Genomic DNA, 25,374 nt, shown 5'->3' with positions numbered 1-25,374 from the left:
TCAAAAGGAAGCAGGTAAGCATTGACCCTGAGGCTATATTTACTTAATACATTCAAACACAACAGGTGTGACACCAATTCCATTACAACCTACAATTCATGTGCCACAAATAAGTCACAATGTTTTTTTCCCTGTTATTTAATTAAGACATACATACCGAAATTCAAAAAATCTGGTTTACAAAATTTCTATACTAAAATTCACAGAGATGTCGGAAATTCTTGTGATGACAAATGTCTAATGTGCGTTTATACTATAAAATCTGAAAATGGGGATGGTCAAAAAAATTAGCAGCTTAGTGGTCAAAAGAGAAACGGGGCACAGGCTGGAAAGTCAAAGTCTTTGATCAGGTGCCATCATCAAAAGGCTGGTACGTTGAGCAGAGGACAAAGACCTTATTTCAAAATAGATATAAAACTTCTTAGCAATAGCCTGCTGTAAGATTCAGAAAGTTTGTGGCTGAACCAAGGAAAAAAGTGGAAACGACGCATATAATGCATGTATAAAAGTCTTGGGAGGAAAGATGGAGGAGCTGTTGAATGGACGATCTAGATGTGGGCATGTTTTATACGGGAGAAAATGAAGGGCGAAGGAGATCTTTCCAAAGGGTTATGTGCGGGCGCTTCTTTCCGTCTCTGCAAGACACTCCCTGACCAGTGCACGTGCATGGATGATACCTGAATAACAGACAAGGTGCAGGGAGACAGAAATGCTGCATTCATTCATTCATTCTTTAAGCCCATTTAAATCCAACCAAGGAGGGTCAAGAGCAGAAACGTATATAATGCCACACTGATGTGCTGCTGTTGCTTGTCAACAAGCCATTTTCACGTGCATTTAATAAAGTCTTCAGTAAAAAGTGGCAGCACTAAAGAGATGAAGTTTACCTCTCTTTAGCCTCTCCATCGCGCTCTTGCTGCCGGCGTAAGTGGGCCGTATCTCCCGACTCATTTCCTCAATAACAGACAGAAGTTCGCTATAGGTGGAACCTTGCGAGACCTTGACAGGCTTTGTATAGAAACAAAGTTTGGGGTGGAAACAAAAGAGATCTGTCACAACCTGCCACAGCAAAGACTTTTGGATGAGGATGACAATACAAGGGTTCATCAGGAATGACTGATCTACATCTGACTGGTTTCCTCAACAGTTTTTCTGAACAAATTCTAATCTTTAAATCTGTGTACCACTCATGTCATCACCAACCAAGCAGTTGATCATTTTCACTAACACACCAATAATCACATAACATCTGCTGGAGGCATCTTTAGCATCTACAATTTAAAATAACAAGCTTTAGGCACAGTATACACACCTGAACAAAACCCATGGAGGGGGGTCCAAAATCGCTGAATGCAGGTCTAAAGTTTGATGATGAGGGTAAAGACGGAGAGGGCACAGAGGAGCCTGGACAAACAGAACACACCTCAATGAAAACACCCTCATTTGAATGGTAGATTTCTTAATATTGAGGTTTTTGTTCCTTTGGCCTCAGTTTAAAATTAGCAACATTGGAACACAGACAGTCAATTTCTACATTTGCAATTCTTTGACCTGGTGGTGTGTGGTTGGAGCCGGTTGGTGCAGGAGCTATGGGTTTATAACTCATGGTGATATCAGGTGACAACTCCCCGTATGACGTACCACTTCCTTTGGTCACGTCAAATCTGTGCTTATTCAGCTTTAGTGTTGGTGATGGACTCCTAAGAACTGACACAATCAAAAACAACACAGACAAATAAATTTCATTCATACAATGACTTTCTTCTGGCACCATACAGAACCTACCCCCAAAACATGCCAGTGGGAGGGAAAACCCTTTGCCAGAAGGAAGCAAGTGAGAAGAAACCACTGACCTCTTACCACATGCAGCTAAACATATAAAACAGGGGACATGGGGATTGAACATGTCACCATGTTTGCAAATAATGTTGCAGTAATAAATTTCTATTTTCTTATTATAACCACTGTGCAAAGCTATGCCCCCAAGTGGCAACCCTAAAATAGTTATGACTTTGTTAAAGTGATAACAGAATCCCCTTTTCAAAAATTTTAATTAAGAGAGTTTATATAATTTGCCAATAAAACATCATCTGAAATATTTTTCTGATCCCTGTGACTGATGTGTGGATGCTTTATCATGTTCCAACAGTACTATTCTTGCCTGTGAAGCCACATTTGTACAAAAACTGCTGACTGCTCACATTTCGTTGCAGATATCAACAATGAAGGCAGAACAATGAATTTTGCTCTTTGCAAGTTTATTTTCATGCTGAGGGACTTTGTAATCAATTGCTATTGTGCTCACTCTTCATAACATTCTGGTCTGTGCAATTTAGAATCAAATAAATGGAGCTAGCAGACATTGCGAAAATTAATATCCATTCAAAGTAATTCCAAAACATGTTTGACCCTGACTGTATAGCAAACGCACTGTAGTCTTCCTGGCCTCTAGATGCTGCTGGCATTAGAAGAGAATATACGAAAAGGCCTTCAACTCTAAGCCTTTTATCTGCTTCCTTTATGCATATTTTTTCTACTAAAGCGAGGACGAGCATACCAGGCCCTGTAATGACGGGCTATCTGCATAAAACAACTTTAAATTGCGTCATAGCGAAGGCTGCTTATCTGGAACACCTTAGATGTTGACTTTAGTCAAATTTTTATATTTCATTCATTTATGGTGGTGTAGAAGTGCAAAACAAAATTTAAATAAAATGACTTCACATAAGATTGGACAAAAGTACATGTCTCAGTGTCAGAAGAATGAGGCCTCTTTACTTACCTGAGTAGCGTCCTAACTAGCTTATACTGAACAAATTCTCAAATACTTATACTACTCGAGAATTTGTTCAGTAGTTATTACCACCTAAAACCAGTCTTTAGAAGGTGCATTCCGTTTACTGTTGATTTTCAGTTTCTGTCGTTTAATCGGACATAAAAAGTCCGAAAGGAATACAACCATAAGTCATGAATAATATAGCACATAAAGCGAAGATCAAAGAAGATTGTGATTAAATGGAAGATACGTTTACGGAGACAAAAGACACGGTGATCAATAAAAGACTTGTTCATCATTTCAGCTGTTTACTTCATTTCACTTCATATAACCGTATAAAAATATATACTGCTTTTAACTCGGGCTAGAGTTTAGATGAATGGGAAATGTTTGAATGCAGAGGAAGCGCGTTTCCAGCTGTAAAACAATAGCTGACGTTAGCTCAGGAAGGTGGCAGTTGACTACAACTTGTTAGCATTAGCCACATTAGCTTGCTTTCACCGGTTAGCATAATAATGAGTAGTGCGCAGAAAAGAACAGTGGCTGTGCTACCGATCTGTCAATAGTGTGTGACAAACTCTGGTATGTGACCATGTTAACACAGTGGGAGGAAACAAAATATGTTTTAGTTACCTTTGAGTAGACTTCTTACAGCTTCTGTGTGAAGACAGACCAGGGTCTTTCTGTGCGCGCCAATCTGCGCAGATGCGGAAGTCTGTGTCGTTCTCTTTACGCAACAACCGGTTTGACGTCACATCAAAACAGGCCAAAAATCTGAAACCTTTATCTTTTCATGTAAAAAATGTACACCCAAAAAGTGTAATTTGTGTCCCTGAGATTGGTTTAATAAGCATTATCATAAATGGAAATATGGTGTGTGATTTTATCCCAGCACTCACATAGGTTCAATTTAGTCTTTACTCATCTGCCAAAACAAGCATGTATCGATTTCAGAGACCAAACAGTGAAGTAAATGCTGAACACTGTTTGAGCTGTATTTACAGTCTTTTAAAATAACAGAGGTTTGTGAATGATGTGGCCTGCCTCCTGGCCAAGCTAACTGAAGCCTGGGCCATCCTGGAGGAAAAAGCTGGAGTCTGGGAGGACATCAATGAGGCCAAGGAGAAGGACTACAGATTGGTCGAAACAATACTGGCAAACTGGTGCCTCAAGAGGGAGGTTGGTTGGTTGACATACCTCTGCAGCGTCAAATGATGGCTTTTGGACAGTGCCTCTGGAGAAGCAAATCAAGACAGTGGCAACTCTGAGGCCCAGAGAGTGTGTTCCAACTGCAGGGGATCACACTTGTCAGCTTCCACAGGAAGGTCTACGCTAGGACACGGGGGGAGGAGAATTTGGCCAATATTTGCACCCCGGGTTCACAAGGAACTATGGGGTTTCCGTGCCAGTCGTGGAGCACTAGCCAGCTCTATACCGTCCACAGGGTGTTTGAGGGTTCATAGGAGTTTGCAGAACCAGTCCACATGTTGCTGACCTGGAAAAGGTGTTGGACTGTGTCTCTCATGGTATTCTGTGGGGGAGTGCTCCAGGAGGATAAGGTCCGTGGCCCTCTGCTGTGTGTCAGGGCTAAAAAAAAAATGACCTGACTGTTTTTTCCTTCTGCTGGACCAGAATGCTGTCCACAGCATACTCCTGTCTGTTGTTTGGCAGCAGCTGATATAGACTTCAGCCCTAAATGTACAATAAAAGAGAAAAAAAGCCTTTTTGACATTGTTCAGAGAAAAGTTATCCAAGTTATCCAAGGTCAGAGAAAAGTATTGCTCCAAAAATGTTTCACAAAATAAAATTTTTGCTGATTTGTTTCTGTTAAGACTTTTTAAATGCAACTTTTTAAAATCCAACTCATCACAGGGCTAACCATAATGTATAGGACAGACAACCATTCACATCCATTCGTCAGATGAGTTCAGATTTGCCAATGTATGTATACCCCTAATGCATATCTTTGTAATGCAGTAGTACCTGGATGCAGGTGTGGGAAAACATGCAAACTTCACCCAGGGAAGCTCCTCGTCCAGGAACCCAGTAGTTATATTATAACACAGACTGACTACAGGCTCTTTTGTAGCAACTCTATCAGTCAAATAGAAGTTTGATGTTCACATTTATGATAATACGGTTCCATGTTTTAAAGAATGTGTTAATATAAAGAAATTGATAGAGAGCGGATTGTTCCGTGCTTTGCCCCAGGAGTTAGTGTGACCTGCCTTTTAAATTGCATATCTTTTGTTCATCACCCAGATATTGCAAAAGGAAATATTGTGTCTCAATCTGCTCTCCGCATTGTTCCACTTGTGATGTTCTATGTTTTAGTGTGACAGTAGCAGTAAAGAAATTTTTATTAAAGTAATGCAGATTAAGTAATATTTTTAATACCTAAAACAATATCTGTCATCAAATTGTATAATTCACTGCAAAGGTGACATATAGGACCTGCAGCATTTTTTGAAGTGGAACAAAGGGCTCCAAGTCTCAATCCTTGACCCACATACTGGAAGATGTCCTTCCATTTGGGGAAACATGACATTCAACCGTGTGGACATGTAGAGCGATGACAGAAACCTCCGTCAGCAGCTTAAGTGGGATGATATCACACTGGCACATCTCAACAATAGACAAAGAAGCAAGCAGGAAATCAAGTGAGAACAAATCAATTTACATTAATGAAGAAAAACAAATGGTGCAAATGCAGAATGCATAAAGTAAATGGCAGCCATCACATGGGGATGATTACTTTCTCACTAATTAGTGTACTCAAACATATTGAGTCTAGTTCCACCCTTTCAGCACTAACCCAGTGTGGTTCAATGTGTTGGCCAAGAAGCGCTGCTGCCCAGGGTTGGTTGCTCTCTCAGCTTTCCTAGTTTTAGATGACAGAAAGCAAATAATTCTCTTTAACTGTACATGGCCTCTAAATGAAAAGTCTGGAAATGAGAAACCTTTACCTTTAAAGATTTGCAGGGAAAAAGCTACTTGCAGTTGTATTTTGAAGTTATGAGTCTGGCTAAACTACTAAGATCATACGGAATGAAATATGAGCTCCTGCATATGATCTGCATTTCAAACAGAAGAGTTGTTCACTTGTTTTTCATCAAAGCCTGGAGCACAACACAAAGCTGCTCCAGCAACCACATGAATTAAGTGCACTGGACCTCTGTCTGTCTGTTTGTCCGTCCATCCGTCCGTCCACCTTCCTGTCTGTCTGCCTTCCTGTCTGTCTACCTGCCTGCCTGTCTCTCTCTCTGTCTGTGTATACTAGCACGTAAACTGGCATTTTTGGTTTCCAACATGCCTAATAGAATTACTGCTGACACATGATTTTACCTCTGTCATAGCACCGATGGGGACAGGAGCTCTAACATCCCCTTTGACTTTTTCCCCCTTTGTACTCTTTGATATTGGTGAAAGCTAGTTATCAACATTCTTGAAGTTCTAAAAGATTTGAAAACACATGTTTACTCAGCTGTGAATGAGCAGTGGTCACAGAGTTCATGAATCTGCCTCCTCTCACCTCAAAATGTATTTTAAGGGCAATATAATAAAGCCAGGGAATACCTGCAAGACAATGTTACATCCATTCATAAACATGGAAATCATTTGTTTAGATTTTTAAAAGTGGGTAATGTCAGCACCACTGTTGCCCCCAGGAGTGATGCTCTAAGGCTGACAAATAGTCGTTCTCATCTTGATCCATTTTACAATGAGGGTTTTTTTAATGAACATTGTGTTCCTTATATTAACCTTAATTCCCTATAACCTATAATAACCTTAATAATTAATTAACCTTCACTCATATTGTTGTGAGTGGCAGCATCTGCAGCTGGGTCCCAGACCAATTACCCTCTCAAATGTGGCGAGAGGCTCTTATTAGGAGTCTGTTCCACAACATTCAGCATTCACAAAATCATTTCAACTCATGTTGTTCAGCAGCACCGGGAGCTCATTCAGTCTCATCAGGAACAGAGATAGAGAACGTGTTTTTAACAAAGTCCAACATGAGCAGAAAATAATTGTAATTTAGATACTGTAATCTTCAATGTTTCTGTTTCTGGGACTTTATGAGACAGTTATGATTTATTGTCTAAACACCTGAAGCATTTTTCCAGCCCTGGTGGTCACATGACTCCGTGCTCTAGCTCCTCCCATTGACTTGTGCTGAAGGTCATTGCGAAAGATTCTGTGCCTCAAACTGATCCCAACTCTCCACAGAAACATTTAGTGGTATAGGTGCGTTACAGCCCAGTGGATTTATGTTAGATTCAATCGTAGATCAATGTTTTTAGGTGGAAGTAAGTTGGACCTGTGGCCCCTTGAATAGAGCTCAAAAATGTGATGAGGCCTCTTAGGATAACATTGGACAGGTCACAGCACATCTATAGGAATTAATGGGAAAGGCCTTGGTGAGGTTCACCTTATCTAAAATAAACATTTCGATGGGGCTTTGGCCTTTGATTTTTATGATCAAAGCTCAAATGAGTTGCATAGTATGAGTCTTAACTTTAGCCAGGAAGCAATGATGGAAACAAAATCCAAAACCAAGGTGAGATATGAAGTTTATCAGCCACTAAGGTAACTTGACTCATTCCAGAGACATTAGAGTCTGAAGAAGTGAAAAAGCTTCTCTGATGAGAAGACCCGTCTTCCAGTTTCTATAACATCCCACCAGACTATGCTGGACCTTAACAGAAGACAGATCTGGATGCTAGAGATCCTATATGGAAACAATAAGCCAAGTCAGCAAATAAAGCTTCAATTCATGATCATCGCATGCTTTTTTTTTCCGAACAGACACCAAAAGCAAGTGAAAAAAAGGTCAAGAAGGGGAAAACTTCACAGGTGGTTGATGGTTTGTCGACAGCAGGCATGACCAAAGATCAGGTGAAAGCAGCCACGGAACAATGCCAACAACGCTATCATCAGCTTAGCTATGGCAGGCTGTGGCATAATTTAATATGTGTGTGTGTGTGTGTGTGTGTGTGTGTGTGTGTGTGTGTGTGTGTGTGTGTGTGTGTGTGTGTGTGTGCCTGTGTTCCAGCTGGAGGAGGACATCTTTGGCCTCCGAGAGGACCTGGTCAGAGTATGTGAGGAGAAGACTTTCTTCCAGCAGGAGAGAGACAAGATCCAGAAATTCTGTGAAATCTCCAAGAGGAGCCTGGAGAAGGCAAAGGATGAACTGAGGAACCGACAGAAGGAGAGGGAGGATGAACAAGACTGCCAACGAGTGGAGATCACCGTGAGGAAACACTAAGTTTTTTAAGTTGATCGGATGCAAATTCAGTCAGAGGTTTGGAGAACGTGCAGAATAAATTCACTTTAAATGTCCAGATAAACTTTGCTCATGAAGGAGCCACAGGCGTTTCACTGGATCTTTGCTGTTCAGGAGTTCAAGCAGAAGCTGAAGAACGTGCTATCTGAGCAACACAATGCCACGGCTGAGATGAAGATGGAGGGTGTGGCTACAGCCATGCTGGTCCAGAACCGGAACATGGAGGTAGAGCTTGGCCTTCGGAGGGACATTCACAGCCTGAACACCAACCAGAGAGAGAAAGAACAACACACCCAGAACTCCTTTAGAGAGCTCCAGCTGGTGAGAGCAGCTTCAGCTTCTCCCTCCCCAAAGGTCACTTCCTATTTGTTTACCAGTTCTATTCTTCTTCTCCACAGAAGCACCAGGTGGAGTTAATGGACCTGGCCAGCAGCTATGACAGGAGAATCAAAGGTGAGTCAACAAATCTGAAGCTCCAAAACTGTGGAAACACCCCTCCTCCTGTTGTCTGGACAGAAACGGAGGAGAAATATCTCAAAAACCTGCAGTCAGTGCTGGAGGCAGAAGGGAAGCAGCGACAGACTGAGATAAAAAAACTGGATGAGGAGATGAAAACTCAGATGGTGACCCTGGAAGAGGAGCACGGCCGAGCCCACAGAGAGGCTGAGGAGTACTACTCTGCTGTTCAGAGGAAGCTCCTAGAGGATCAGAAACTTCTGAAGGTGAACGCACGTCTGTATGAGTTCAGGACAGCTTCGTTTAGTTAGATGTTCTTTAAAGGTTTTTTAATGTTCCTGCTGAGATGGTCAAATATCCGCAGAAATCACCTCAAAGTTACTGTTGAACATTTCAAACATGGTTTTCAGTTTTCTCCTCACTGAACACATTTAAAGTTTTTAGCTTCATTAGTTGTGAAAGCACATTTTTGAAGGCACTGATGTGTGAGCCTTAGTTGGTTTGTCAGAGGGAGCTGGCAGAGGCCACCATGGTTCAGACACAAGCTGGCAGAGAACTTGCAGCAGCTGAGCAGGAGAACAGACGCCTGCGTGAAGCTGTGCAGAAAGCTGAACACAAACTCATTCAAGCTCAGGAGCAGGCAGAACAGTCTAGGAAGGAGAAGGCCAGGATGAAGGTACGTTGGCAGAATTGCTAATTTCAGATTTGCTGAACAAAATCATTTGACTTTAACCCACATAGCAGACTCTGCTGCTGTCATTCCAACAGGTAAGAAATGTACGTGGCAGACAGGTGGAAAAAGAGCTGAGAGACCAGAAGGTGGAGCACGAGCTGCTGCTGCAGTGCTGCTGGGAGGTAAGGTGACACCTGCGTCGCTGGTGCAGCTTCCAGATGTTGACCTGAACATTCCTGCAGCTGGAACGAGAGCGTGACAAGCTACTGAGGACACAGACATACACCATCCTGGAGCTGGAGCACAAGAAGGTATCAGAACTGAAGAAAACTGTGCAGAAGAGAGAAGCGCAGCTGTACGCAGTGCTCTCCACCGCCAACCTGGATCCGACCACAGCTGCCAACGCCACCCAGAAACTCCAGGTTCCAGTTTCAGTTTGGCTAACTCTTCCCAATAACAACACAAACTCACAGGAGGTTTTCCTGATTTTAGGACATTTTGGATTCCAAAGACGCCACCATCAAGGCCCTGCAGAGGGAGCTGAGCTCTGCCGGACCCACCTAAGGAGGCAGGGCACTAAGACCTGATGATCATACACAGCTCTAAATGTGACGTGAAGACTGGCATCCAGGATGACATCAGGACTGTGACCCATATTTAGAGAGAGAAGCATCAGATTGCCTGACAGCAGTGCTGAGGAGGCACCAAGAAACTTGAGGATTCTATTATGTCCAAGGTTAGTGTTCTATGTTTGGGACAGCTAAACACAGACTGGCTGGTGTCCTACATGTCCGACCTCCCACTGAGGGAAGTGAACTGCTGCTGCTGCCTTTGTGTGACTTCTCCTGTGCAGACTAGGAGGTGGTTAAACAACTATGTGCCAGAGGAATGTGGCCTTTGCTCATCAAGGCAAAGTAGCTGCAAATCAGTGTGGAATTATTTATAAAACACTTTTGGACATGTTAGCATCAGGTGTGTTCAGAAAATTGAAGGGAAAATGAGAAAAAAATGCAAAAATAACTAAACTGATTCATTTTTTAAGCATTATTATGGAATGTTTTCTGATTTAATGATAGTTCTACATTGAAACCTTATTTGGCATGCTCATCTTTTCATCTTAATGTCTGCCTGACATCATCATCTGTCTATCATCTTATAGATAACAGAAACTGCACAAACTGAGCTTTCGAAGAGAAAATGTTCCAAAGATCAGACCTAACCAACCCACTCTTCTACAGTTTATACAGGCACTGTGGTGTTAAGGAGTGTCTTATGCCAACAAAGTGGTCAGTTAGAATCACTTTATATATATAGGTCCTTGCGGGTTGTGTACTGGCCAATAATCTGCTGTGTGTAGGTATAGGCAAGTTACATGTAGTGAAGCTACAGGGTACAATGAATTTGGATGGATGGATGATAGCATCAGAATTGAGGTAGACTCCTATTTTATTGAACAACGGGCTAAAAATATACAGACGTCTTATTTTTGTTGGTGGCATCACAAAAGATAAGACTGAATCAAGATCATTTGCTGTCTAAATACATTTATTATTGGAACCACAATTACAATAACATATTGGCACCGCCTGTTTGAAGCCAAGCAAATTTCACAATATAATGTGCACAAAGACGTTCTTTTAAAAACATTTCTTTTGTCTGGGACACAACACATTCACAAACGCAGAACTACAATATTCTCACACAATATTTTTAATAGTGGAAACTATTACAGTATTATTGCAGTTGGTTTGTTTGTTTCTTTCTATAAGAATACTTCACATGTCTTCACTATGTCAGATAAAAACTGCAATAGAAAAGGTTGCTTTGCAGACTTTATGGTACTATTTACGTTATAAAATTTTATTCACGAAAGAACTATGAGCCGTTAATGTGTAATATTTGAATGTACCTGAGGTTAGCCCTTCAAATTTTACAGCTGATGAACAAAAAATGGCCACTGAAGGAAATGCCGTACACCAGTCTTGATATATAATATTTGGTCTGTCATCACCACGTTTTAAAAAGTGTAGAATGTTAATTAAAAAGGAAGCCAACACCTAAGAGAAATCTTTCTTTTTTGAGATTCACAGCAACGACAGGAACAGCAACAGTAGTTTTGACATAAGATACTGGGGATGACATGGTTGCCTCTCACAGTGTGAAGACTCCTAACCTGTATATATACAGATATGCACATTGTGGTCATTTCACTGCGTTTAACCCATCCCGAAGGGCTAGTGAGCAGCAACCATGTGGGTCAGTGGTCGAACCTGTGACTTTTGGTTACAAGGTCATTTCTCTAATCCCTGTTGCTAAACCAGATGTTGAAATTACCATAATAAATTGTTTAAATTTGCCACAAAATCCTTGGTATGGCTTTTATTTATTTTTGATTAGTGGGATAACAAAACAAGAGAGCTCTTGCTTGTGGTGAGCACCAAGCTCAGAATACCAAAAAACAACATCTGGTCTCATCATGTCAGTGTTGTGTCACTTTATGGCAACGATGGGCTCCACTGAGAGTATGTCAGTTCTGCCTGTGAGGACATGCCCAGCAGTGAAGAGCACGTGCGCATCCTTACTGTTGTGGCATTGACTGGATGAGGCCTGCCTCTGTTTTGAGGATGAGTTTCCTGACTGGGATAGCACACACCTTGGCCTTGAGCTTTCATGGGTATCAGGCCAGGCGACCCTGTGGCACGGACTGCAAGCTGCAACAGGGCGAAGGTCCGGCTCCAGTTTAATCACAGCATTCTTCCTCCAACACATGTCAAAGAGGAGCCTCAGCTCCTGACGGAAGGTGGGATTCAGACAGCAGTAGATAAATGGGTTGTAGCAGGTGGAGCTCATAGCCAGCCAGTGAAAACAGAAGTAGAGAGCATTAGAGGACTGAATGGTGTGACTGGACAGCAGGACCACATAGCAGTTGAGCGGGAACCAGCAGATGGCGAAAACCCCAACAACCAGGAGCAACATGGTTAATGTTCGCCTTCGCTTTTTCCTCTGGGCTGCGTACTGAGCGGTTGTTGTGTCGCCGATGGAGTTGTGACGCCACAGTCGGCAGCCAACTGTAGTGTATGAGGCAGTGATGATGAGGAGAGGCAGCATGTAAAGAAGTATGAAGGTCAAGAGGTCAATGTACTGCCAGTAGACATCTGATGGTTCTGGAAAGTCTGGGACACACAAGCTGCGCTCCTTTTCCTTGCTGGTGTGGACAAAAGTGGGAAGGAATATGGATTAGGCTCATTTCATAGGAGAAAAGCTGAAATAAAAACTTTCTTTCTACTTAATTAGGTCAGTCCAAATACACAAGTAGCATAAACACACACAGGTCCAGAAAAAAAATGCAATGTTGAAGATCATTTCCCAAAATGTTTGTTTTTCAAAATTCAAAGCAGTGTAACATCTGGTCAGCTGACTCGTCACATGCTCTGCTGGACTATTTAACACCCCCCCCCCCCCCCCCAGTTTACAGAGCCACTGCTGCCCTGTGCTGCCCTGGACTTCAGTCCCATCACCTCCTGTTTCTTTGGTCCCCAGTGAGGGTCTAGTAGTCCATCCATCCATCCATCCATCCTCTACCGCTTATCCGGGGTCAGGTCGCGGGGGCAGCAGCCTAAGAAGAGAAGCCCAGACTTCTCTCTCCCCAGCTACTTCTTCCAGCTCATCCGGGGGGATCCCCAGGCATTCCCAGACCAGTCGAGAGACATAGTCTCTCCAACGTGTCCTGGGTCACCCAGGGGGCATCCTAACTAGGTGCCCAAGCCACCTCATCTGGCTCCTCTCAACACGGAGGAGCAGTGGCTCTACTCCGAGCTCCTCCCGGATGGCAGAGCTTCTCACCCTATCTCTAAGGGAGAGCCTAGTCATTCCCTGTAATCAGGGTCACCCCTCCCATATGCCGAACACACAATATGAACATATGTGGAGGGGACCCCATCTTGAGCAATGTGAGCAAACTTTGCAGAGCTCCCCACTGTGAGAATTGTGTAGATGACGCCCCATTTGGCTCGGTTAACCCATTATGAGGCATGAATACAGTTAGCCAGAGCCTAACCTGCTGGTGCAGAATTGGTGCTGTGATCTGCTAATAATTGTGCTTAATAACATTTGCAAATCTAATCCAGAGTTGTCAGATGTAAATTAACTTTTGATTTAATAAACCCTTTGCAATTTTTGTCACACCTGTGGGTTAAGTTGGCCCTTTTTTGTCCTGTCTCCATGTTGGTTTTGTGACTTCCTGTTTTATTTTGAAACTAACTCTCCTCTCGTTTCAGGCCACTCGCCCTTCCTTATGTGTCATCAGTCCAATTGTCTTCCCTGATTCCTGATTGTTTCCAGCTGTTCCCCATTACCCCCCCATGTGCTTATAGTCAGGTGTCTCCATTGGTCCTGATTGAGATTGAGTGTATTGTGTCTTTTGTCATGATCACCAGCTTGTCCTTCATAGTCACGAGAATCTTAGAAACTTTCACAGCCTTTGTTTTTCTGGTTCCTTGTAAAAGAGTGTTTTTTATTGACTTTGCCCCCTTTTTTTTTGGATTTCTTTAGTTTAGTCGTTTTTTCTGTGTCATCCCTCCTTGGAGGCGTCTTGAGTTCAAATAAAGACTGTTACTTCCCGAAACTCTGCACTCGAGTACTGAGTGAGTCTTGTCAATTTTGCCATGAAGACACAGATCTCTCTGCCATCCATATGTCTCAGCCAAAGAGAAGCTACTTCACAATTCTGGACAAACAAACTTTGTCAAAATGAAAAATACACATTGCACGGTTGTACCTGTAGGTGAAGGTCAGCAGTTTCTGGTAGATTGCATGAGGGAGAGAGAAGCAGCTCGCCATGATCCAAATGAGAGTGACCCAAAGCCCACCTTGTGAAAGCGTCATGCGAGGTCTTAAAGGATGTAAAATCACCTGTAAGCATTCAGACAATCATGGTGGTAAATGTTGATCACCACACAGTCAATCCGCTTTACTGTTATATATATATACTGTATATATAGTAATCAGCATACTCATTTTTATTTTTTTTCCAAATAGTGTCAGTTTACTAAACATTAAACAGAATCATCCACTCACCATCAAAGGTTCATACAAACAAGAAATGCGAGGGGAAAATATGTTACTTTTGCACTAAATGGTGCCTGAGATTTACAGAAAATACTTTAATCATGGGAACAGATGTATAAAGCGATGTATATATGATGTAAATACAGAAACAGTATAAATAAGATGTAAATACAGAGACAGTCCAAACTGTGCTAAATTAAACCCTAAGCTGCATCCAAACTCGCCCCATTCCCCATATAGTGCACAAAGTAGGGAGTACAACATTCTGTACACTATTTAGTGCACTCATTGTATTCCATAATGCATTGTTAAAAGTTGTGTATGGAACAATATGTGCATCATCCTTTTCAGAGCTAAATATGACTTTAATGATGAATGAAGGTAAATATTAAGAACACAGAACATCAACCTGAAAAGACCACCAAAAGAGTGTTAGAAAAAGCAAAGATGAGAGAGTGAAAAAGAGAGTGAGGCCACACCAGCAACAAGACCGAGCCCACCACCATCAGATGTGTTGCTTTCAATTGAGGGGCCCCTCTGCATATTGACTTTAACATAATCTATATATCCTAATCTTTTATCTCTTGTACCATTGATTTGTGCTCTCAAGAGCGAAACATCAATATTTTCCTGATCATTGTGTTCCTCTGTGCAACACTGACTGGCCAGAGTGCAGCAGAAGCTCATACCACAGGTAACATCTTCAAGGTTTCTTTAGGTCTGAAGAAACAACTGTTGTACATACAGTATAATATAGCTCTTTTTTCTTGTCCACAATGAAGAAAAAACATTCTATAGATTGAATGGAGCTGGCGAGACATTAAAGGCGTCAGCCTCAATGACCTCATCAATGAGCAGTAAGATTTGGCCAATGCAGATCTCACCCTCTTGAGAGTCTCTCCTCACCACACGCTCAGTCATCCAGAGCTCAGAGAGGCAAACTGATGTGGGTTGTCAGGTAGGACAAGTACTTTTCTCCATTCAGCTCTCCTGGTTTTCAAGAGTCACTCTCATCATCTCATCTGTCCAGAACCTTTGAAAATTCTGTCTTCAGATATGTTGGTGCTAGTAGGGGGAGTGCAGGAGAAAAAACATCACATGTTGAGGAACTTTAGTGTTGGTGTCAATAAGGTCTAATGAAACACTGACCTGCCTCTGAAGATGCTGCTCCAGGCTATTTATCTAGGAGCATCACCTCCAAACTGAGCTTTCTCTGACATCAAGTCCAAGAACATCTAGTTAGAAACTGCAAACTTCAATGTTCAAATCCAAATGACGCTGCGGAACTGCTTGTGCTCAATCAACTCAATCAGGCCTCTGTCACCCCACTGGGTCATGGTTTCCTCTCCTCTCCTCTCCTCTCCTCTCCTCTCCTCTCCTCTCCTCTCCTCTCCTCTCCTCCTCCTCAGTTATGCTGATTCTTGTGTAGTTTTTCTGCCCCCCCCCCCCCCCCCCCTATGTATTCATTTACAGGTATCGCCGCCTTCGGAGCTGCATGATGACCTCCGGCCCCGCTGACCCGCTGTATAAATAGTGTATTTTTGTATGTGTTTCTGTGCTCTGTGCCTCTCCTCTCCTCTCCTCTCCTCTCCTCTCCTCTCCTCTCCTCTCCTCTCCTCTCCTCTCCTCTCCTCTCCTCTCCTCTCCTCTCCTCTCCTCTCCTCTCCTCTCCTCTCCTCTCCTCTCCTCTCCTCTCCTCTCCTCTCCTCTCTCTCTACCCAGCCGGCCATCAGCAATGAGCCTGGTCCTGCTCAAGGTTTCTTCCTGTTAAAGGGGAGTTTTTCCTTGCCACTGTTGCTTGTCTGGGGTTAGGCCCTGGGATTCTGGAAAGCGCCTTGAAACAATTTTGATTGTAAAAGACACTATATAAATAAAGATTGTTGATAAAGATCGATTGAAGGTTGCAGCCAGCCAAGTCATCTGTCAGTCAGATACAGCTTTCAAGGTCCAGATATACTGCTACTGTAGCAGATTTAAAGCTAAATCTGGCAGATTTTTGAGTTAAAGAGGAGTTTTCAAGATTTTTCAAGAGTTAAAGATTTTTCAAGATTAGTTAATTTGCAAATTCCGAGAAATTAGTTTTGGTTTTATGATACAATTATTCTATATTAATGTCAACTTGTTTTTTTGTTTTTTGTTTTTTTTTACGTAGGAGGTTTGTTTCTTTGGACCTCATGGTCAAACACCTCAAGAATTCTTCCTCATCATTTTTCTTGTGCTTCTGCACATCTGGAGTCTGTAAGTGGGGGCGTTTCAGCTCATCACAAACCTGTCGTCTATCCAGTGAGATTGCCGTTAGCGTCAGGGTGGAGACATGCAGCGAGCAGTACTGGACGAAGCGACTGATGTGACACATTATCCTCCCAAACACCCAGGTACTGTTCACAAACCGGACCTGAGGCGACACACACACACACACACACACACACACACACACACACACACACACACACACACACACACCAGCGTCGAAATAACATCTGGAAGCTAAACATGTTAAATATATTGTTAAAAAATATTAAAGATTAGTACATCAAAATGAACATCTGAACACGCACGCACGTAAGTCCCTGTATGCGCGCGTGCGCGTGCATCTCCTTTGTTTATATTCAGACAGAATATTTATCCCTCTGGATGTGCTCTGATGTGCAACTTTTTAGACCCCACGACAAACTCATTAATCAGTTATGTAAAGAAGAGTCATAAAGAAAAAACGCACAAATTGGTGAGAGGTCATCGTACCAGAGTGAACGGGGTGTTCAGCACCGTGATGAAAATATCCGCCACTGCAAGGTTCATAATGAACAGGCTGGTGGCGGACGGGCTGCGCTTTTTCTTCAGCACTACGTGACACACCAGGACGTTTCCAAACAGGGAGACAGCGATGATGAGTGAGTAAGCGGCCACCAGCAGCGCCTTGACACCCCCGTCCTGCGACTCCCTGCCTTGGCGCTTCTGGCTGGCGAGAGAACGCCAGTGCTCCAGCATTCTGTCGTCAAAGTCCATCAGTAAGACATCGGAAGTGCGATTATCCTGGTGCACAGAAACATTCTGCAACCGCTCCGCTGAAGATGTTGAGGAGTCGTTTACCGGGTACCAATCTGTTGCTCCCGCAGCTTCCAGGCTGCCAGTAATCCAGAGCAGCGCGGACAGCTTTAACCGTGCGCAAACACTTCGCATTTCACTTGATTCTACTTGTTCTCCTCTTCCACTCCTGTAAAACCCTGCTGTGATCTCTGTGATTCCTGTCTCAAAGAAACGTGCAACAGGTTACCGAGCGCGACTCTGGCAGGAGGCTTTTAGAACCAGGAATATCCGCGGGGGGGCATCGTTGCGCGCGCGCGATGCCCGCGTGTGTGTGTGTGTGAGAGAGAGAGTGTGTGTGTGTGTGTGTGTGTTGGGGGAGGGGGGCAAACACACACACGGACCCTGGACTTAAGAGGAGACCGTCCTATCAGAGAAAACGCACACAGATTATGATGACAGTAATGTGATTTCCCAAGTTTAACTTCTTATTTCAAATTTCAGCCAATCTCACAAAAATCAAGTTAGGTTTTTTTTTAAAGGGGGTGATTCCTTCTTGTTAGAAGAAAGAGAAGGGCCACAGTTCGTTTCAAGTTTGAAGTATTTCACAAAAAAACTCGGAGGTTCCAACACACATGTTTGCTTTGTTTGGAACTGTAGGAGTTATAGCAAGAGTCAAAAGAAAAACTCAACCAAGACTACTGACTAGACAAAAATAGTGAACAATCCATAGACAGACAGAAAGAGATGCCAAAAGATGAAATCTACATTCATCTGTACAAAAAGAAAATACTACTACAGTTATTTTTTCAGTGCATTGGTTTCTGGGGAGTCAGGGCGCAGTTTTAACAGTTGCTTGGGACAGCACAGGTTTGGTTTGTATAGGGTCGGTGGGGAAGGGGGACGTCATGAATCGGGTGCAGCCTGTTTGGTCTCTCTCTGGTATCTCTGAACAGGCCCACAAGGACTGAGGCATTGTCTTTGTGGACTGGTGGCAGCACAACCCTCCAGATCAATGAGGTGGCGCTCTGCTGTAGGCACAAACACTCTTCTCCACCGGTGATGTACAAGTACCCGAGATCTCACTAGAACACAAAAACTTGTATATTGTGTATATTGGAATGTACGGTATATTGTGCTGCTGTAACACTTCCATTTTCCACACTGTGAGATTCTAAATTATTTTAGTCCTATTCTTCTAACGCAGCGAATTATTGCAGCAACGTCTCTTTTCCTATGAATCAATTTCTTATTTAATTATTAATTTTGTTTATATTTATCTTTAATTTGTAGTTTAAAAATGTCCGTTTGGTGGCAGAAGCGAGTAGATCCACTGTTTACATGACAACATTGTAGAAGAAGAAGAGAAGGAAGAGCGTGGAGGATACGGTGCGGACCAGTTATTGATGATGGCAGCACTGGCCCGAGCAAAAGAAGTTTTTAATTCAGAAAGGGTGGAAGTCAAGAAATTTTAAAGCAGGATTATTATAGGGGATCTTGTTTTTTTGTAACTGGAAAAATCTTTCTGACTGCAACTGCACAAGCTTACGCCCTAAATCCAAATCAGGAGGGGGCGGTAGTGTTCGCTGGGTAGAAAACCGCCATAAAAATAAGAAGAAGAAGAAGATTCGCTCGCAAATTTATTCCACAAATTTATAGGAACGCTGGTCAGAATTTGCAGAGAAGGTGAGCCCAAAACCTGTGGGGGCACAGTGTTTTTAATTATCAAAGATGATAAAAATACGCCTGCATTTGTAGTTCAAACAAATGTAACAACATTACTGAATGTTGCTAGGGAAGGTCAGGTTAAAACTGCCTCCATTCAGGGTAAAAACTCTTTTTGCTGTCCCCTTGAATGAAGCAGCAGTTTTGCAAATCTATTCCTGCTACTCTCAAATACTCCAACCAGCTGCACTGACCAGCAGTTGTGATGCATCCAGGGAGTTTTATATTATTTCTTCTGGCATATTGAAGGGATTTCCAGTGTGAAAATTTTATATAATTGGCAGAAATAACAGAAGATGGATTTCCCTGAAGATTTCAACCAGCTTGAGCTTCTGAATACGCATGATCACCTGATCCCCAGAGGGGCCAGCAGCCTGTGGTCTGGGAGCAAAGGAGAGGAGGAAGAGTTTGAGGAGGAAGAGTTGCTGCACAGTGAGGAATGGTATCTAGAAAAAGAAGGGGCTCTTCAAGACAAACCAGAGGAGCTCATTCTGTGGGCAGCTGAACACAATCGGGTAAGTGGAGTGTTATTTTGTTCTGCGATGTGTTTGCATATACTGTATTTTTGTAGGAATTATTTATTTTTTTAGGTAAAACGGAAGAAAACTTTTAATTTACATTGTTTAAAACACACTGAGTCAATCTTGGAGTATAACAGATACTATATAAAAAGTTGATAGAGAATAATAATACTAGCCATTGTTAAGAAATGAAAAATGTACAGATAGATTATAAAAGGATAGGTGCAGACATTAATGTCTCCTGGTAGCATACAGGTTAGGTTAGGGTAGGGGGGTTAGTTTGGATGGTTGAGACTAGCCTGAGTTGGGGTTAATGTTGGAGCCAGCCAGGACATCAACCTTCTGCCTCCCCCCTCGTTGGCCAATAACATGTTCCAAGCCTTCACGACAGGAAAACCCTTTGCTTCTCTTTAAGAATGTTTTTATTCTAACAAAACATCTAAGCTCTCAGTGGTTCTACAGAACTAGGAGGAATCTCTGACATGTCCTTTTCAGTTTAAAGGGGACTGATTACATTACTTTACTCTCTGCATTAAAATTCAGTGCCGCTTCTGATGTAATTTGATTTTAATTAAAAAGGTGGGACTGAGGCTTTTGTCTGTGAGAGGACACTTGTGCAGCCCTGCAGTGCCTACACTGCTTACACATTGAGTGTTCTACATACTAAGTAATAAGCACTTTGCTCCTATATGCCGCCAAATTCCAACAGTCGGTAGACAAGAAAAGCTAATTGCATATTGATTAAGTTAATGTCTTAGAGAAACTAAACAAATAAAATGGATAAAGCTTGAACACTTGAAAATTGTCCAATCAATTCCACCTAACTCAAAGAAATCGTGAGTGGAGAATCCAACTTCTGTAAGCTTCTGTACGTTTTCTGTACGTTTTCACTGTTTTTTAACACATCTGGTTGCTATGGTTCCTTTGGGGAGAGAAATGTAGAGACAAAAGCAAGTTCAGCTGTACCTCCATTTACAGACGAGACGTTCTTGTGAAGGTGGCAGATACGATTGTTACCTCGTCGCCCTTCTGAAACTTTTACAGATGCTCATGTTGCACACAGCCGATGGTTTGTGTTTTATAGGTCTCAGTTACTCCCAAGAAGTTTCACTCCTTGTTTGCTTGTGAGGATGTTGCGAGGTAATTCATGTTTCAAAAAACGTTATCGTCCATCACATAGTGGCAGCTCAAAACATAAATGCCATGAAGACATAAAAACAGATTCAAACCACCATGGTTTTGCTTTGAACAAACAAACAAAGCAAAATATATCCATCTCATTAGTTTGAAGTGTGTTTTTTAATATCTCTGTGTTTGTTTTGAGCTCTGTCACTACACAGAACTTGTATCCACCAGTCCTGAATGACCTCTAGAGGTCATTGATGTTTTACCTTTTCATTGCAATCAGTTTGGGGCAAACTTAGTACTTTTTTGATGCTCTGTAAACAGTACAAAAGTAAATAAAATAATTTAAATAGAAATATTGCAGTTTTGATGCATTAAAAATGACCACTCAGAGAGGAACAGATGGAACAAAAGTAGAAATCTCATCAGTGTTAGCATAGATACCTACTAATAAATCCTTTTAGCAGAAGATAGAATCTGGGATGTTGCTCTTGCAGAGCCTCAGAACAGTCCGTGCTGCGGGTTGGTGAAGTCCCTGATTATGCTGTGGGTTCTGCTGTGACAGAGCTTGAGAAGAGAAATGTCTTTTTGCCACCCCCTTCCCCCCGACTTGAATAGATGCAACTCGTTTCAGCAAACCAAGGCTCCCAGGGGTGGGAGTTAAAGTAGAAGGACTAAGCCTAATGCTGGCCTGGCAGAACACCACGGTTCCCCTGTGGCCCCATGGCCCCCAACTGGCCCCTTAAGTGACTAAAACTCTCCCTCTCCTTAACTAACATCAAATTGACTCCATGGAGAAGCACACAGTTACCCTAAAGAACAAAAATATTGTAGCAGTTTGGTATTTTATCCAACCTAAAGTATCAAAATTAACTAGCAATGGTTTGTTTTGACTTTGAGTATGGCTGTGATTTTCTTTTAGATTTCAACTATTCACCGTCTGTTAGCCGAGAGTCCATCGTTGGTGAACTGCTGCGATGATGACAGTTACACTCCGCTGCACCGCGCCGCATACGGCGGCCACGTGGATGCCCTTTCTGCTTTACTTGCTGCTGGGTCAAAGGTCAACCCGCAAACCATCGATGGGTGGACGCCCCTTCACAGCGCCTGCCGCTGGAGTCGCGTCGCTGTGGCGAGCCTCCTACTGAGACATGGAGCCCAGCTAAATGCTCAGACAAATGGAGGACTTACGCCCCTGCACCTGGCTGCTTCTCACACCAGTTTCTTTAAAGCAGACTCTGTTCACACGCTGGAGCTCCTACTGTCTCAACGCCACCTGAAGCTCGGACTGCGCAGCAGCAGCGGGGAAACCGCTGGCGAGGTGGCTCGCTGTAGCGGCCTCCATCACTTCCTGTTTGAGATGGTAGATGAGTGTGTCAATGTCGTTCCCGTGCCATGAATGAATGTAAGTATTTAACATACTGGAGCAATGTATCAACCAAAAAGACATGTTTCACAACATGGCATGAATAATGCAGAGTGCTTTTCCTGCTCTATTCTATTATCATCTTCTCTGTATTCAGATTATCCTTTTCTTTTTACTGTTCAGGTGTATATTTGTGATTTTAATTAAATAATTCTGCCAGAATGTCTCACCCCAACAGCGGGTTAGTGTGCTGCAGTGTTCATGAAGGATGAGGACATTGTCTCCTTTTTCTGTTTCATGTGTCACTTGTACTGTTGTGGTTCGTCTAAGAAGGTTTATGAAATGTCCTTTAGAACACATTTTTGTGTGGTTCTGAACATGTTCAGGAATTAAACGGCATTTGAAGGCTCTCTGCCTGATGTTTAATAGCTCTGGTGCTTTAAATCTTGTGTTCATGATGTTTTCTGAAGCCTAAAGGCAAAAGACCCAAACAGGCTGGAGCCTGGGGGACCCAGGGTTTGAAGCGCCACAGGCCTTATGCTGTATTGATTAGATGGTTGCGACCTTCAGTGTTGATTTTGAGCTTATTACTGAAGCTCCTTCAATTTTTGTCTCCATTTACTGGCTCACTCTGAACCCCCACCACCCTCCCTGAGAGAAAGGAGCTGGACTGACCTGAGCTTTTCTGGTTTAACCATCAGCATCATGGTGGTTTCTGTAAATGGATGTTTTTATATAATTATTATTCTGATCCAGTCCTCAGTTTTCCTGCTGTGAGTGACTACATGGCTAAAAGAGGAACATTATCTCCAGCATGTCAGGAGCTGCCGTGAATCAAGCTTACCTTTGGAAATAAAGCTTCCTCTTTGACTCTTCTTAAATGACCAACCTTGAATTATTCCCTGGAGGACAAATTGAATGCTCAGAGAGCGGTCAGTTATGTTGCCCATCACAGCAAACACGAAGCATCTTGTGTAACCATGCCAGAAATACTTTTCTGTGGCTGTTGGTGGGGGGGCTGTGAAAATCTGTTTTTTTCCAATTTGAACCATTTGCTTGGTCTCAGTCAGTCTTTCCAGATAAGATTTGCATGATACATGCTTTTTGCACATTACTGGTGGCTCCCTGCCGTCCTTCGGGGACTCTTAGACCCAGTTCCTGCGCTTATGAAATGATGAATATCAAAGATCTGTCAGCTGGGAAATTGAGATTTTATAATGCAATTACATGGCTAATAATATGCAATAGAGAAATTCTGAGTAAACAGATGACTCACAAGGCAGAATATGGGTTCCAAATCCCAAAGACATTATATCATTATTAAGACTTTATTGACTGATGATGCACAATGAAGTTCCCAGCAGGAGCACCGACAGATGTGCGTGATGAGAAACTGGAAGCTGGAGAGAAACTGAGGGGTCAGCTGGTCCATGGGGCATGTAGGGAATCTTGTGCGCTACCCCATGATGCACTGAGAACACTTAAATATGAATTATATCTTTTAAAGCTAAAATTCTTTACAGCTACTTTAGAGAGCTACTTTACCCATTACCTCGATTTGTTCTCTCTCAATGCTTTTTTTTAGCCCTTTTAGCAAATCTGGTTGCTGTGGTAATGATGCATTTAGAGGCAAAGACAACCTCCGGCTCTCTGGTGAATTTAATTTAAGGTGCCAGCTGGAAGGTGTCAGATATAATTGTTCCTTCTATTTGTCCTTTAATTATTCAAGATGTCTCCTCAGACAAAATTTAAAAAGTCACTCTTGTTTATAGATTCTATGAATTAATTATGAATGCTGGTTTAGAAGTAAATGTCTTTAGATTCTTAGATAGTTTTAGCAAACCAGCAGCCCTTCCAGGCATTTGAAGTGGAAGGATTAAAGTGTAATCACAGAAATGCTTGATGGACTTTAAATACTTGGAGGTTTTTCTTCCTTCTGCAGCAACATGGAAATGTTGACAGAAGCTAAGACACCTGCTGCATGCGGGAGCAATAGCCCCTACTTGGATGGTTATTTTTGCTGAAGCTGAAGCGATTTTTAATATTCATCATATATGACTGGGTTTAGGTGGGCAACAATGACCAAACCTGTGGAAGACAGTTGTTGGGTAAGACAAACCAACATGTTGAGTGGGTGGACACACACACATATAGATCTGACATTGCAAAGAAGACAAAGGAACAGTACAAAGATGCTAAATGCAGGTGGGATGATGAGAATTGGAGTATGAAAACTCAGAATTTTCACAGCTTTAATTAGCTAACAAGCGTGTCAATTATCAAGAAACTCCTGCCACTGAATATTTTGTTGAAGTGAGAAGAGAAATTAGAGATATGGTAATATTTGAGTCTCTTCACTTCTTTTTTACTAAATGGCAACCTCCCCCCCCCCCCCCAAAAAAAAAACGTACATATTTTTCTTTAATTTACAAACTTCATCCAATAGTTGCGAGTCAGAATTAAGACTTTTGTAAAGAAACAACACGGCTGGCTTTTGAACTCGAAGGAGTTTGAGTTCAGTTTGAGTTGAGGTGAGAATCCTGCAGTCAGGAATTCAACACATCTAAACATGTGACTGAGCTGCAGAGGACGAAGAGCAGAGGCCCACAAATGGAACAAACATATAGTTTCATTGGGTTGCTGAAGACACCACCTTATAGTCCACAGTGCACCACTTTATGGGCTACAAAACAGGAAATTCACAGTTGCCTGATCATCATAACTATCACCAGAATCACCCCACTCAGAAGAACAGCAGCAAACTTGTTCTTAAGCTGTTCAGGCTGCAGGTCTGGTTGTAAAAGGTAAAACCTCAACTGGGGAGACACAGCATCTCATCAAGAGTCAACGACAGACTCAACCAGGGACTTAAATGCTGATGAGCAGACTGATCTTATCCTTGATTATGATGTACAGTATGTGGAGGAATGAAGTATGAGTTGTGTGGTAGTTGGATGGTAGTGTGAGAGTAGTTGGCCCAGCAGACCCACAGATGGAGTTAACCTATTTTCATTAGAGCTTCATCCAATTATGGAGTAATGAATCTTGTCAGGAGACGATACTTGTTAGGGGTTAGTTTGACCAGGACCCAAATGCAGACTGGAAACAGCCAACTTGGCTGAACAAAAACAAAAAGAAGCCTTGAGCGCTGTGGGGAGAAATCCCACTTGTTCCTTCTGCAAAGGAGGGAGGCATGGTGACCTTGAGCAGAGAATGAAACACGATTACAAATCTTAAATCTCAAATAAGGTCCACGTTACCACAACACTGACAAAACAACACTGTCACCAGCCACAGCTGCAGGAAAGTGGCTCCACCACGCCCCCTGGAGAAAGAACAGAGCAGGAACAAAGA

The 25,374-nt window shown here is 42.5% G+C and overlaps 4 protein-coding genes and 1 long non-coding RNA gene across 8 annotated transcripts; 2 read left to right on the top strand and 3 right to left on the bottom strand.

Moving 5' to 3' along the window:
• Nucleotides 1-122: 122 nt before the first annotated feature.
• On the bottom strand, nucleotides 123-3,494 carry cdk2ap2 (cyclin dependent kinase 2 associated protein 2). Its single transcript, XM_003977565.3, has 5 exons — nucleotides 3,410-3,494; nucleotides 1,552-1,707; nucleotides 1,313-1,404; nucleotides 888-1,008; nucleotides 123-677 (listed from the first exon to the last, which is right to left on the bottom strand). Exons 2-5 carry the CDS (start codon nucleotides 1,604-1,606, stop codon nucleotides 610-612), a joined length of 336 nt encoding a protein of 111 aa, XP_003977614.1. The 5' UTR covers nucleotides 1,607-1,707; nucleotides 3,410-3,494; the 3' UTR covers nucleotides 123-609.
• Nucleotides 3,495-3,719: 225 nt separating this feature from the next.
• LOC115253303 (uncharacterized) lies at nucleotides 3,720-7,132 on the bottom strand. Of its 2 annotated transcripts, none has more exons than XR_003891616.1 (6): nucleotides 6,887-7,132; nucleotides 6,309-6,352; nucleotides 5,950-6,229; nucleotides 5,743-5,850; nucleotides 5,592-5,657; nucleotides 3,720-4,468 (listed from the first exon to the last, which is right to left on the bottom strand). It is a non-coding gene; the product is annotated as an uncharacterized lncRNA (long non-coding RNA). The 2 variants fall into 2 exon arrangements; XR_003891617.1 differs by lacking the exon at nucleotides 3,720-4,468 and adding an exon at nucleotides 5,237-5,401 and having other exon boundaries at nucleotides 6,887-7,131.
• Nucleotides 7,133-7,313: 181 nt separating this feature from the next.
• LOC101063842 (dynein regulatory complex subunit 4-like) lies at nucleotides 7,314-10,135 on the top strand. The gene is made up of 10 exons (XM_011618770.2): nucleotides 7,314-7,337; nucleotides 7,586-7,675; nucleotides 7,833-8,030; nucleotides 8,178-8,384; nucleotides 8,462-8,516; nucleotides 8,580-8,785; nucleotides 9,028-9,195; nucleotides 9,288-9,374; nucleotides 9,435-9,614; nucleotides 9,685-10,135. Exons 1-10 carry the CDS (start codon nucleotides 7,314-7,316, stop codon nucleotides 9,754-9,756), a joined length of 1,287 nt encoding a protein of 428 aa, XP_011617072.2. The 3' UTR covers nucleotides 9,757-10,135.
• Nucleotides 10,136-10,719: 584 nt separating this feature from the next.
• Nucleotides 10,720-17,602, bottom strand: gpr83 (G protein-coupled receptor 83). 2 transcript variants are annotated; one of them, XM_029851317.1, is made up of 5 exons: nucleotides 17,350-17,597; nucleotides 17,002-17,248; nucleotides 16,529-16,654; nucleotides 13,970-14,103; nucleotides 10,720-12,397 (listed from the first exon to the last, which is right to left on the bottom strand). In XM_029851317.1, the coding sequence occupies exons 2-5, from the start codon at nucleotides 17,245-17,247 to the stop codon at nucleotides 11,683-11,685; spliced, it is 1,221 nt and encodes a 406-aa protein (XP_029707177.1). In that variant the 5' UTR covers nucleotide 17,248; nucleotides 17,350-17,597; the 3' UTR covers nucleotides 10,720-11,682. The 2 variants fall into 2 exon arrangements, with proteins under 2 accessions (XP_029707177.1, XP_011617071.2); XM_011618769.2 differs by having other exon boundaries at nucleotides 17,002-17,602.
• A 1,030-nt stretch (nucleotides 17,603-18,632) lies between these two features.
• ankrd49 (ankyrin repeat domain 49) lies at nucleotides 18,633-22,895 on the top strand. Of its 2 annotated transcripts, XM_011618756.2 has the most exons (3): nucleotides 18,633-18,969; nucleotides 19,293-19,523; nucleotides 21,577-22,895. In XM_011618756.2, the coding sequence occupies exons 2-3, from the start codon at nucleotides 19,305-19,307 to the stop codon at nucleotides 22,051-22,053; spliced, it is 696 nt and encodes a 231-aa protein (XP_011617058.1). In that variant the 5' UTR covers nucleotides 18,633-18,969; nucleotides 19,293-19,304; the 3' UTR covers nucleotides 22,054-22,895. The 2 variants fall into 2 exon arrangements, with proteins under 2 accessions (XP_011617058.1, XP_029707176.1); XM_029851316.1 differs by lacking the exon at nucleotides 18,633-18,969 and having other exon boundaries at nucleotides 18,976-19,523.
• Nucleotides 22,896-25,374: the final 2,479 nt, after the last annotated feature.

The sequence above is a fragment of the Takifugu rubripes genome, chromosome 17 (genome assembly GCF_901000725.2).
Source record: "Takifugu rubripes chromosome 17, fTakRub1.2, whole genome shotgun sequence".
NCBI classification, from domain to species: domain Eukaryota; kingdom Metazoa; phylum Chordata; class Actinopteri; order Tetraodontiformes; family Tetraodontidae; genus Takifugu; species Takifugu rubripes.
Note: the sequence above shows the minus strand (reverse complement) of the source record. Positions and strands in the feature narration are given on the sequence as shown.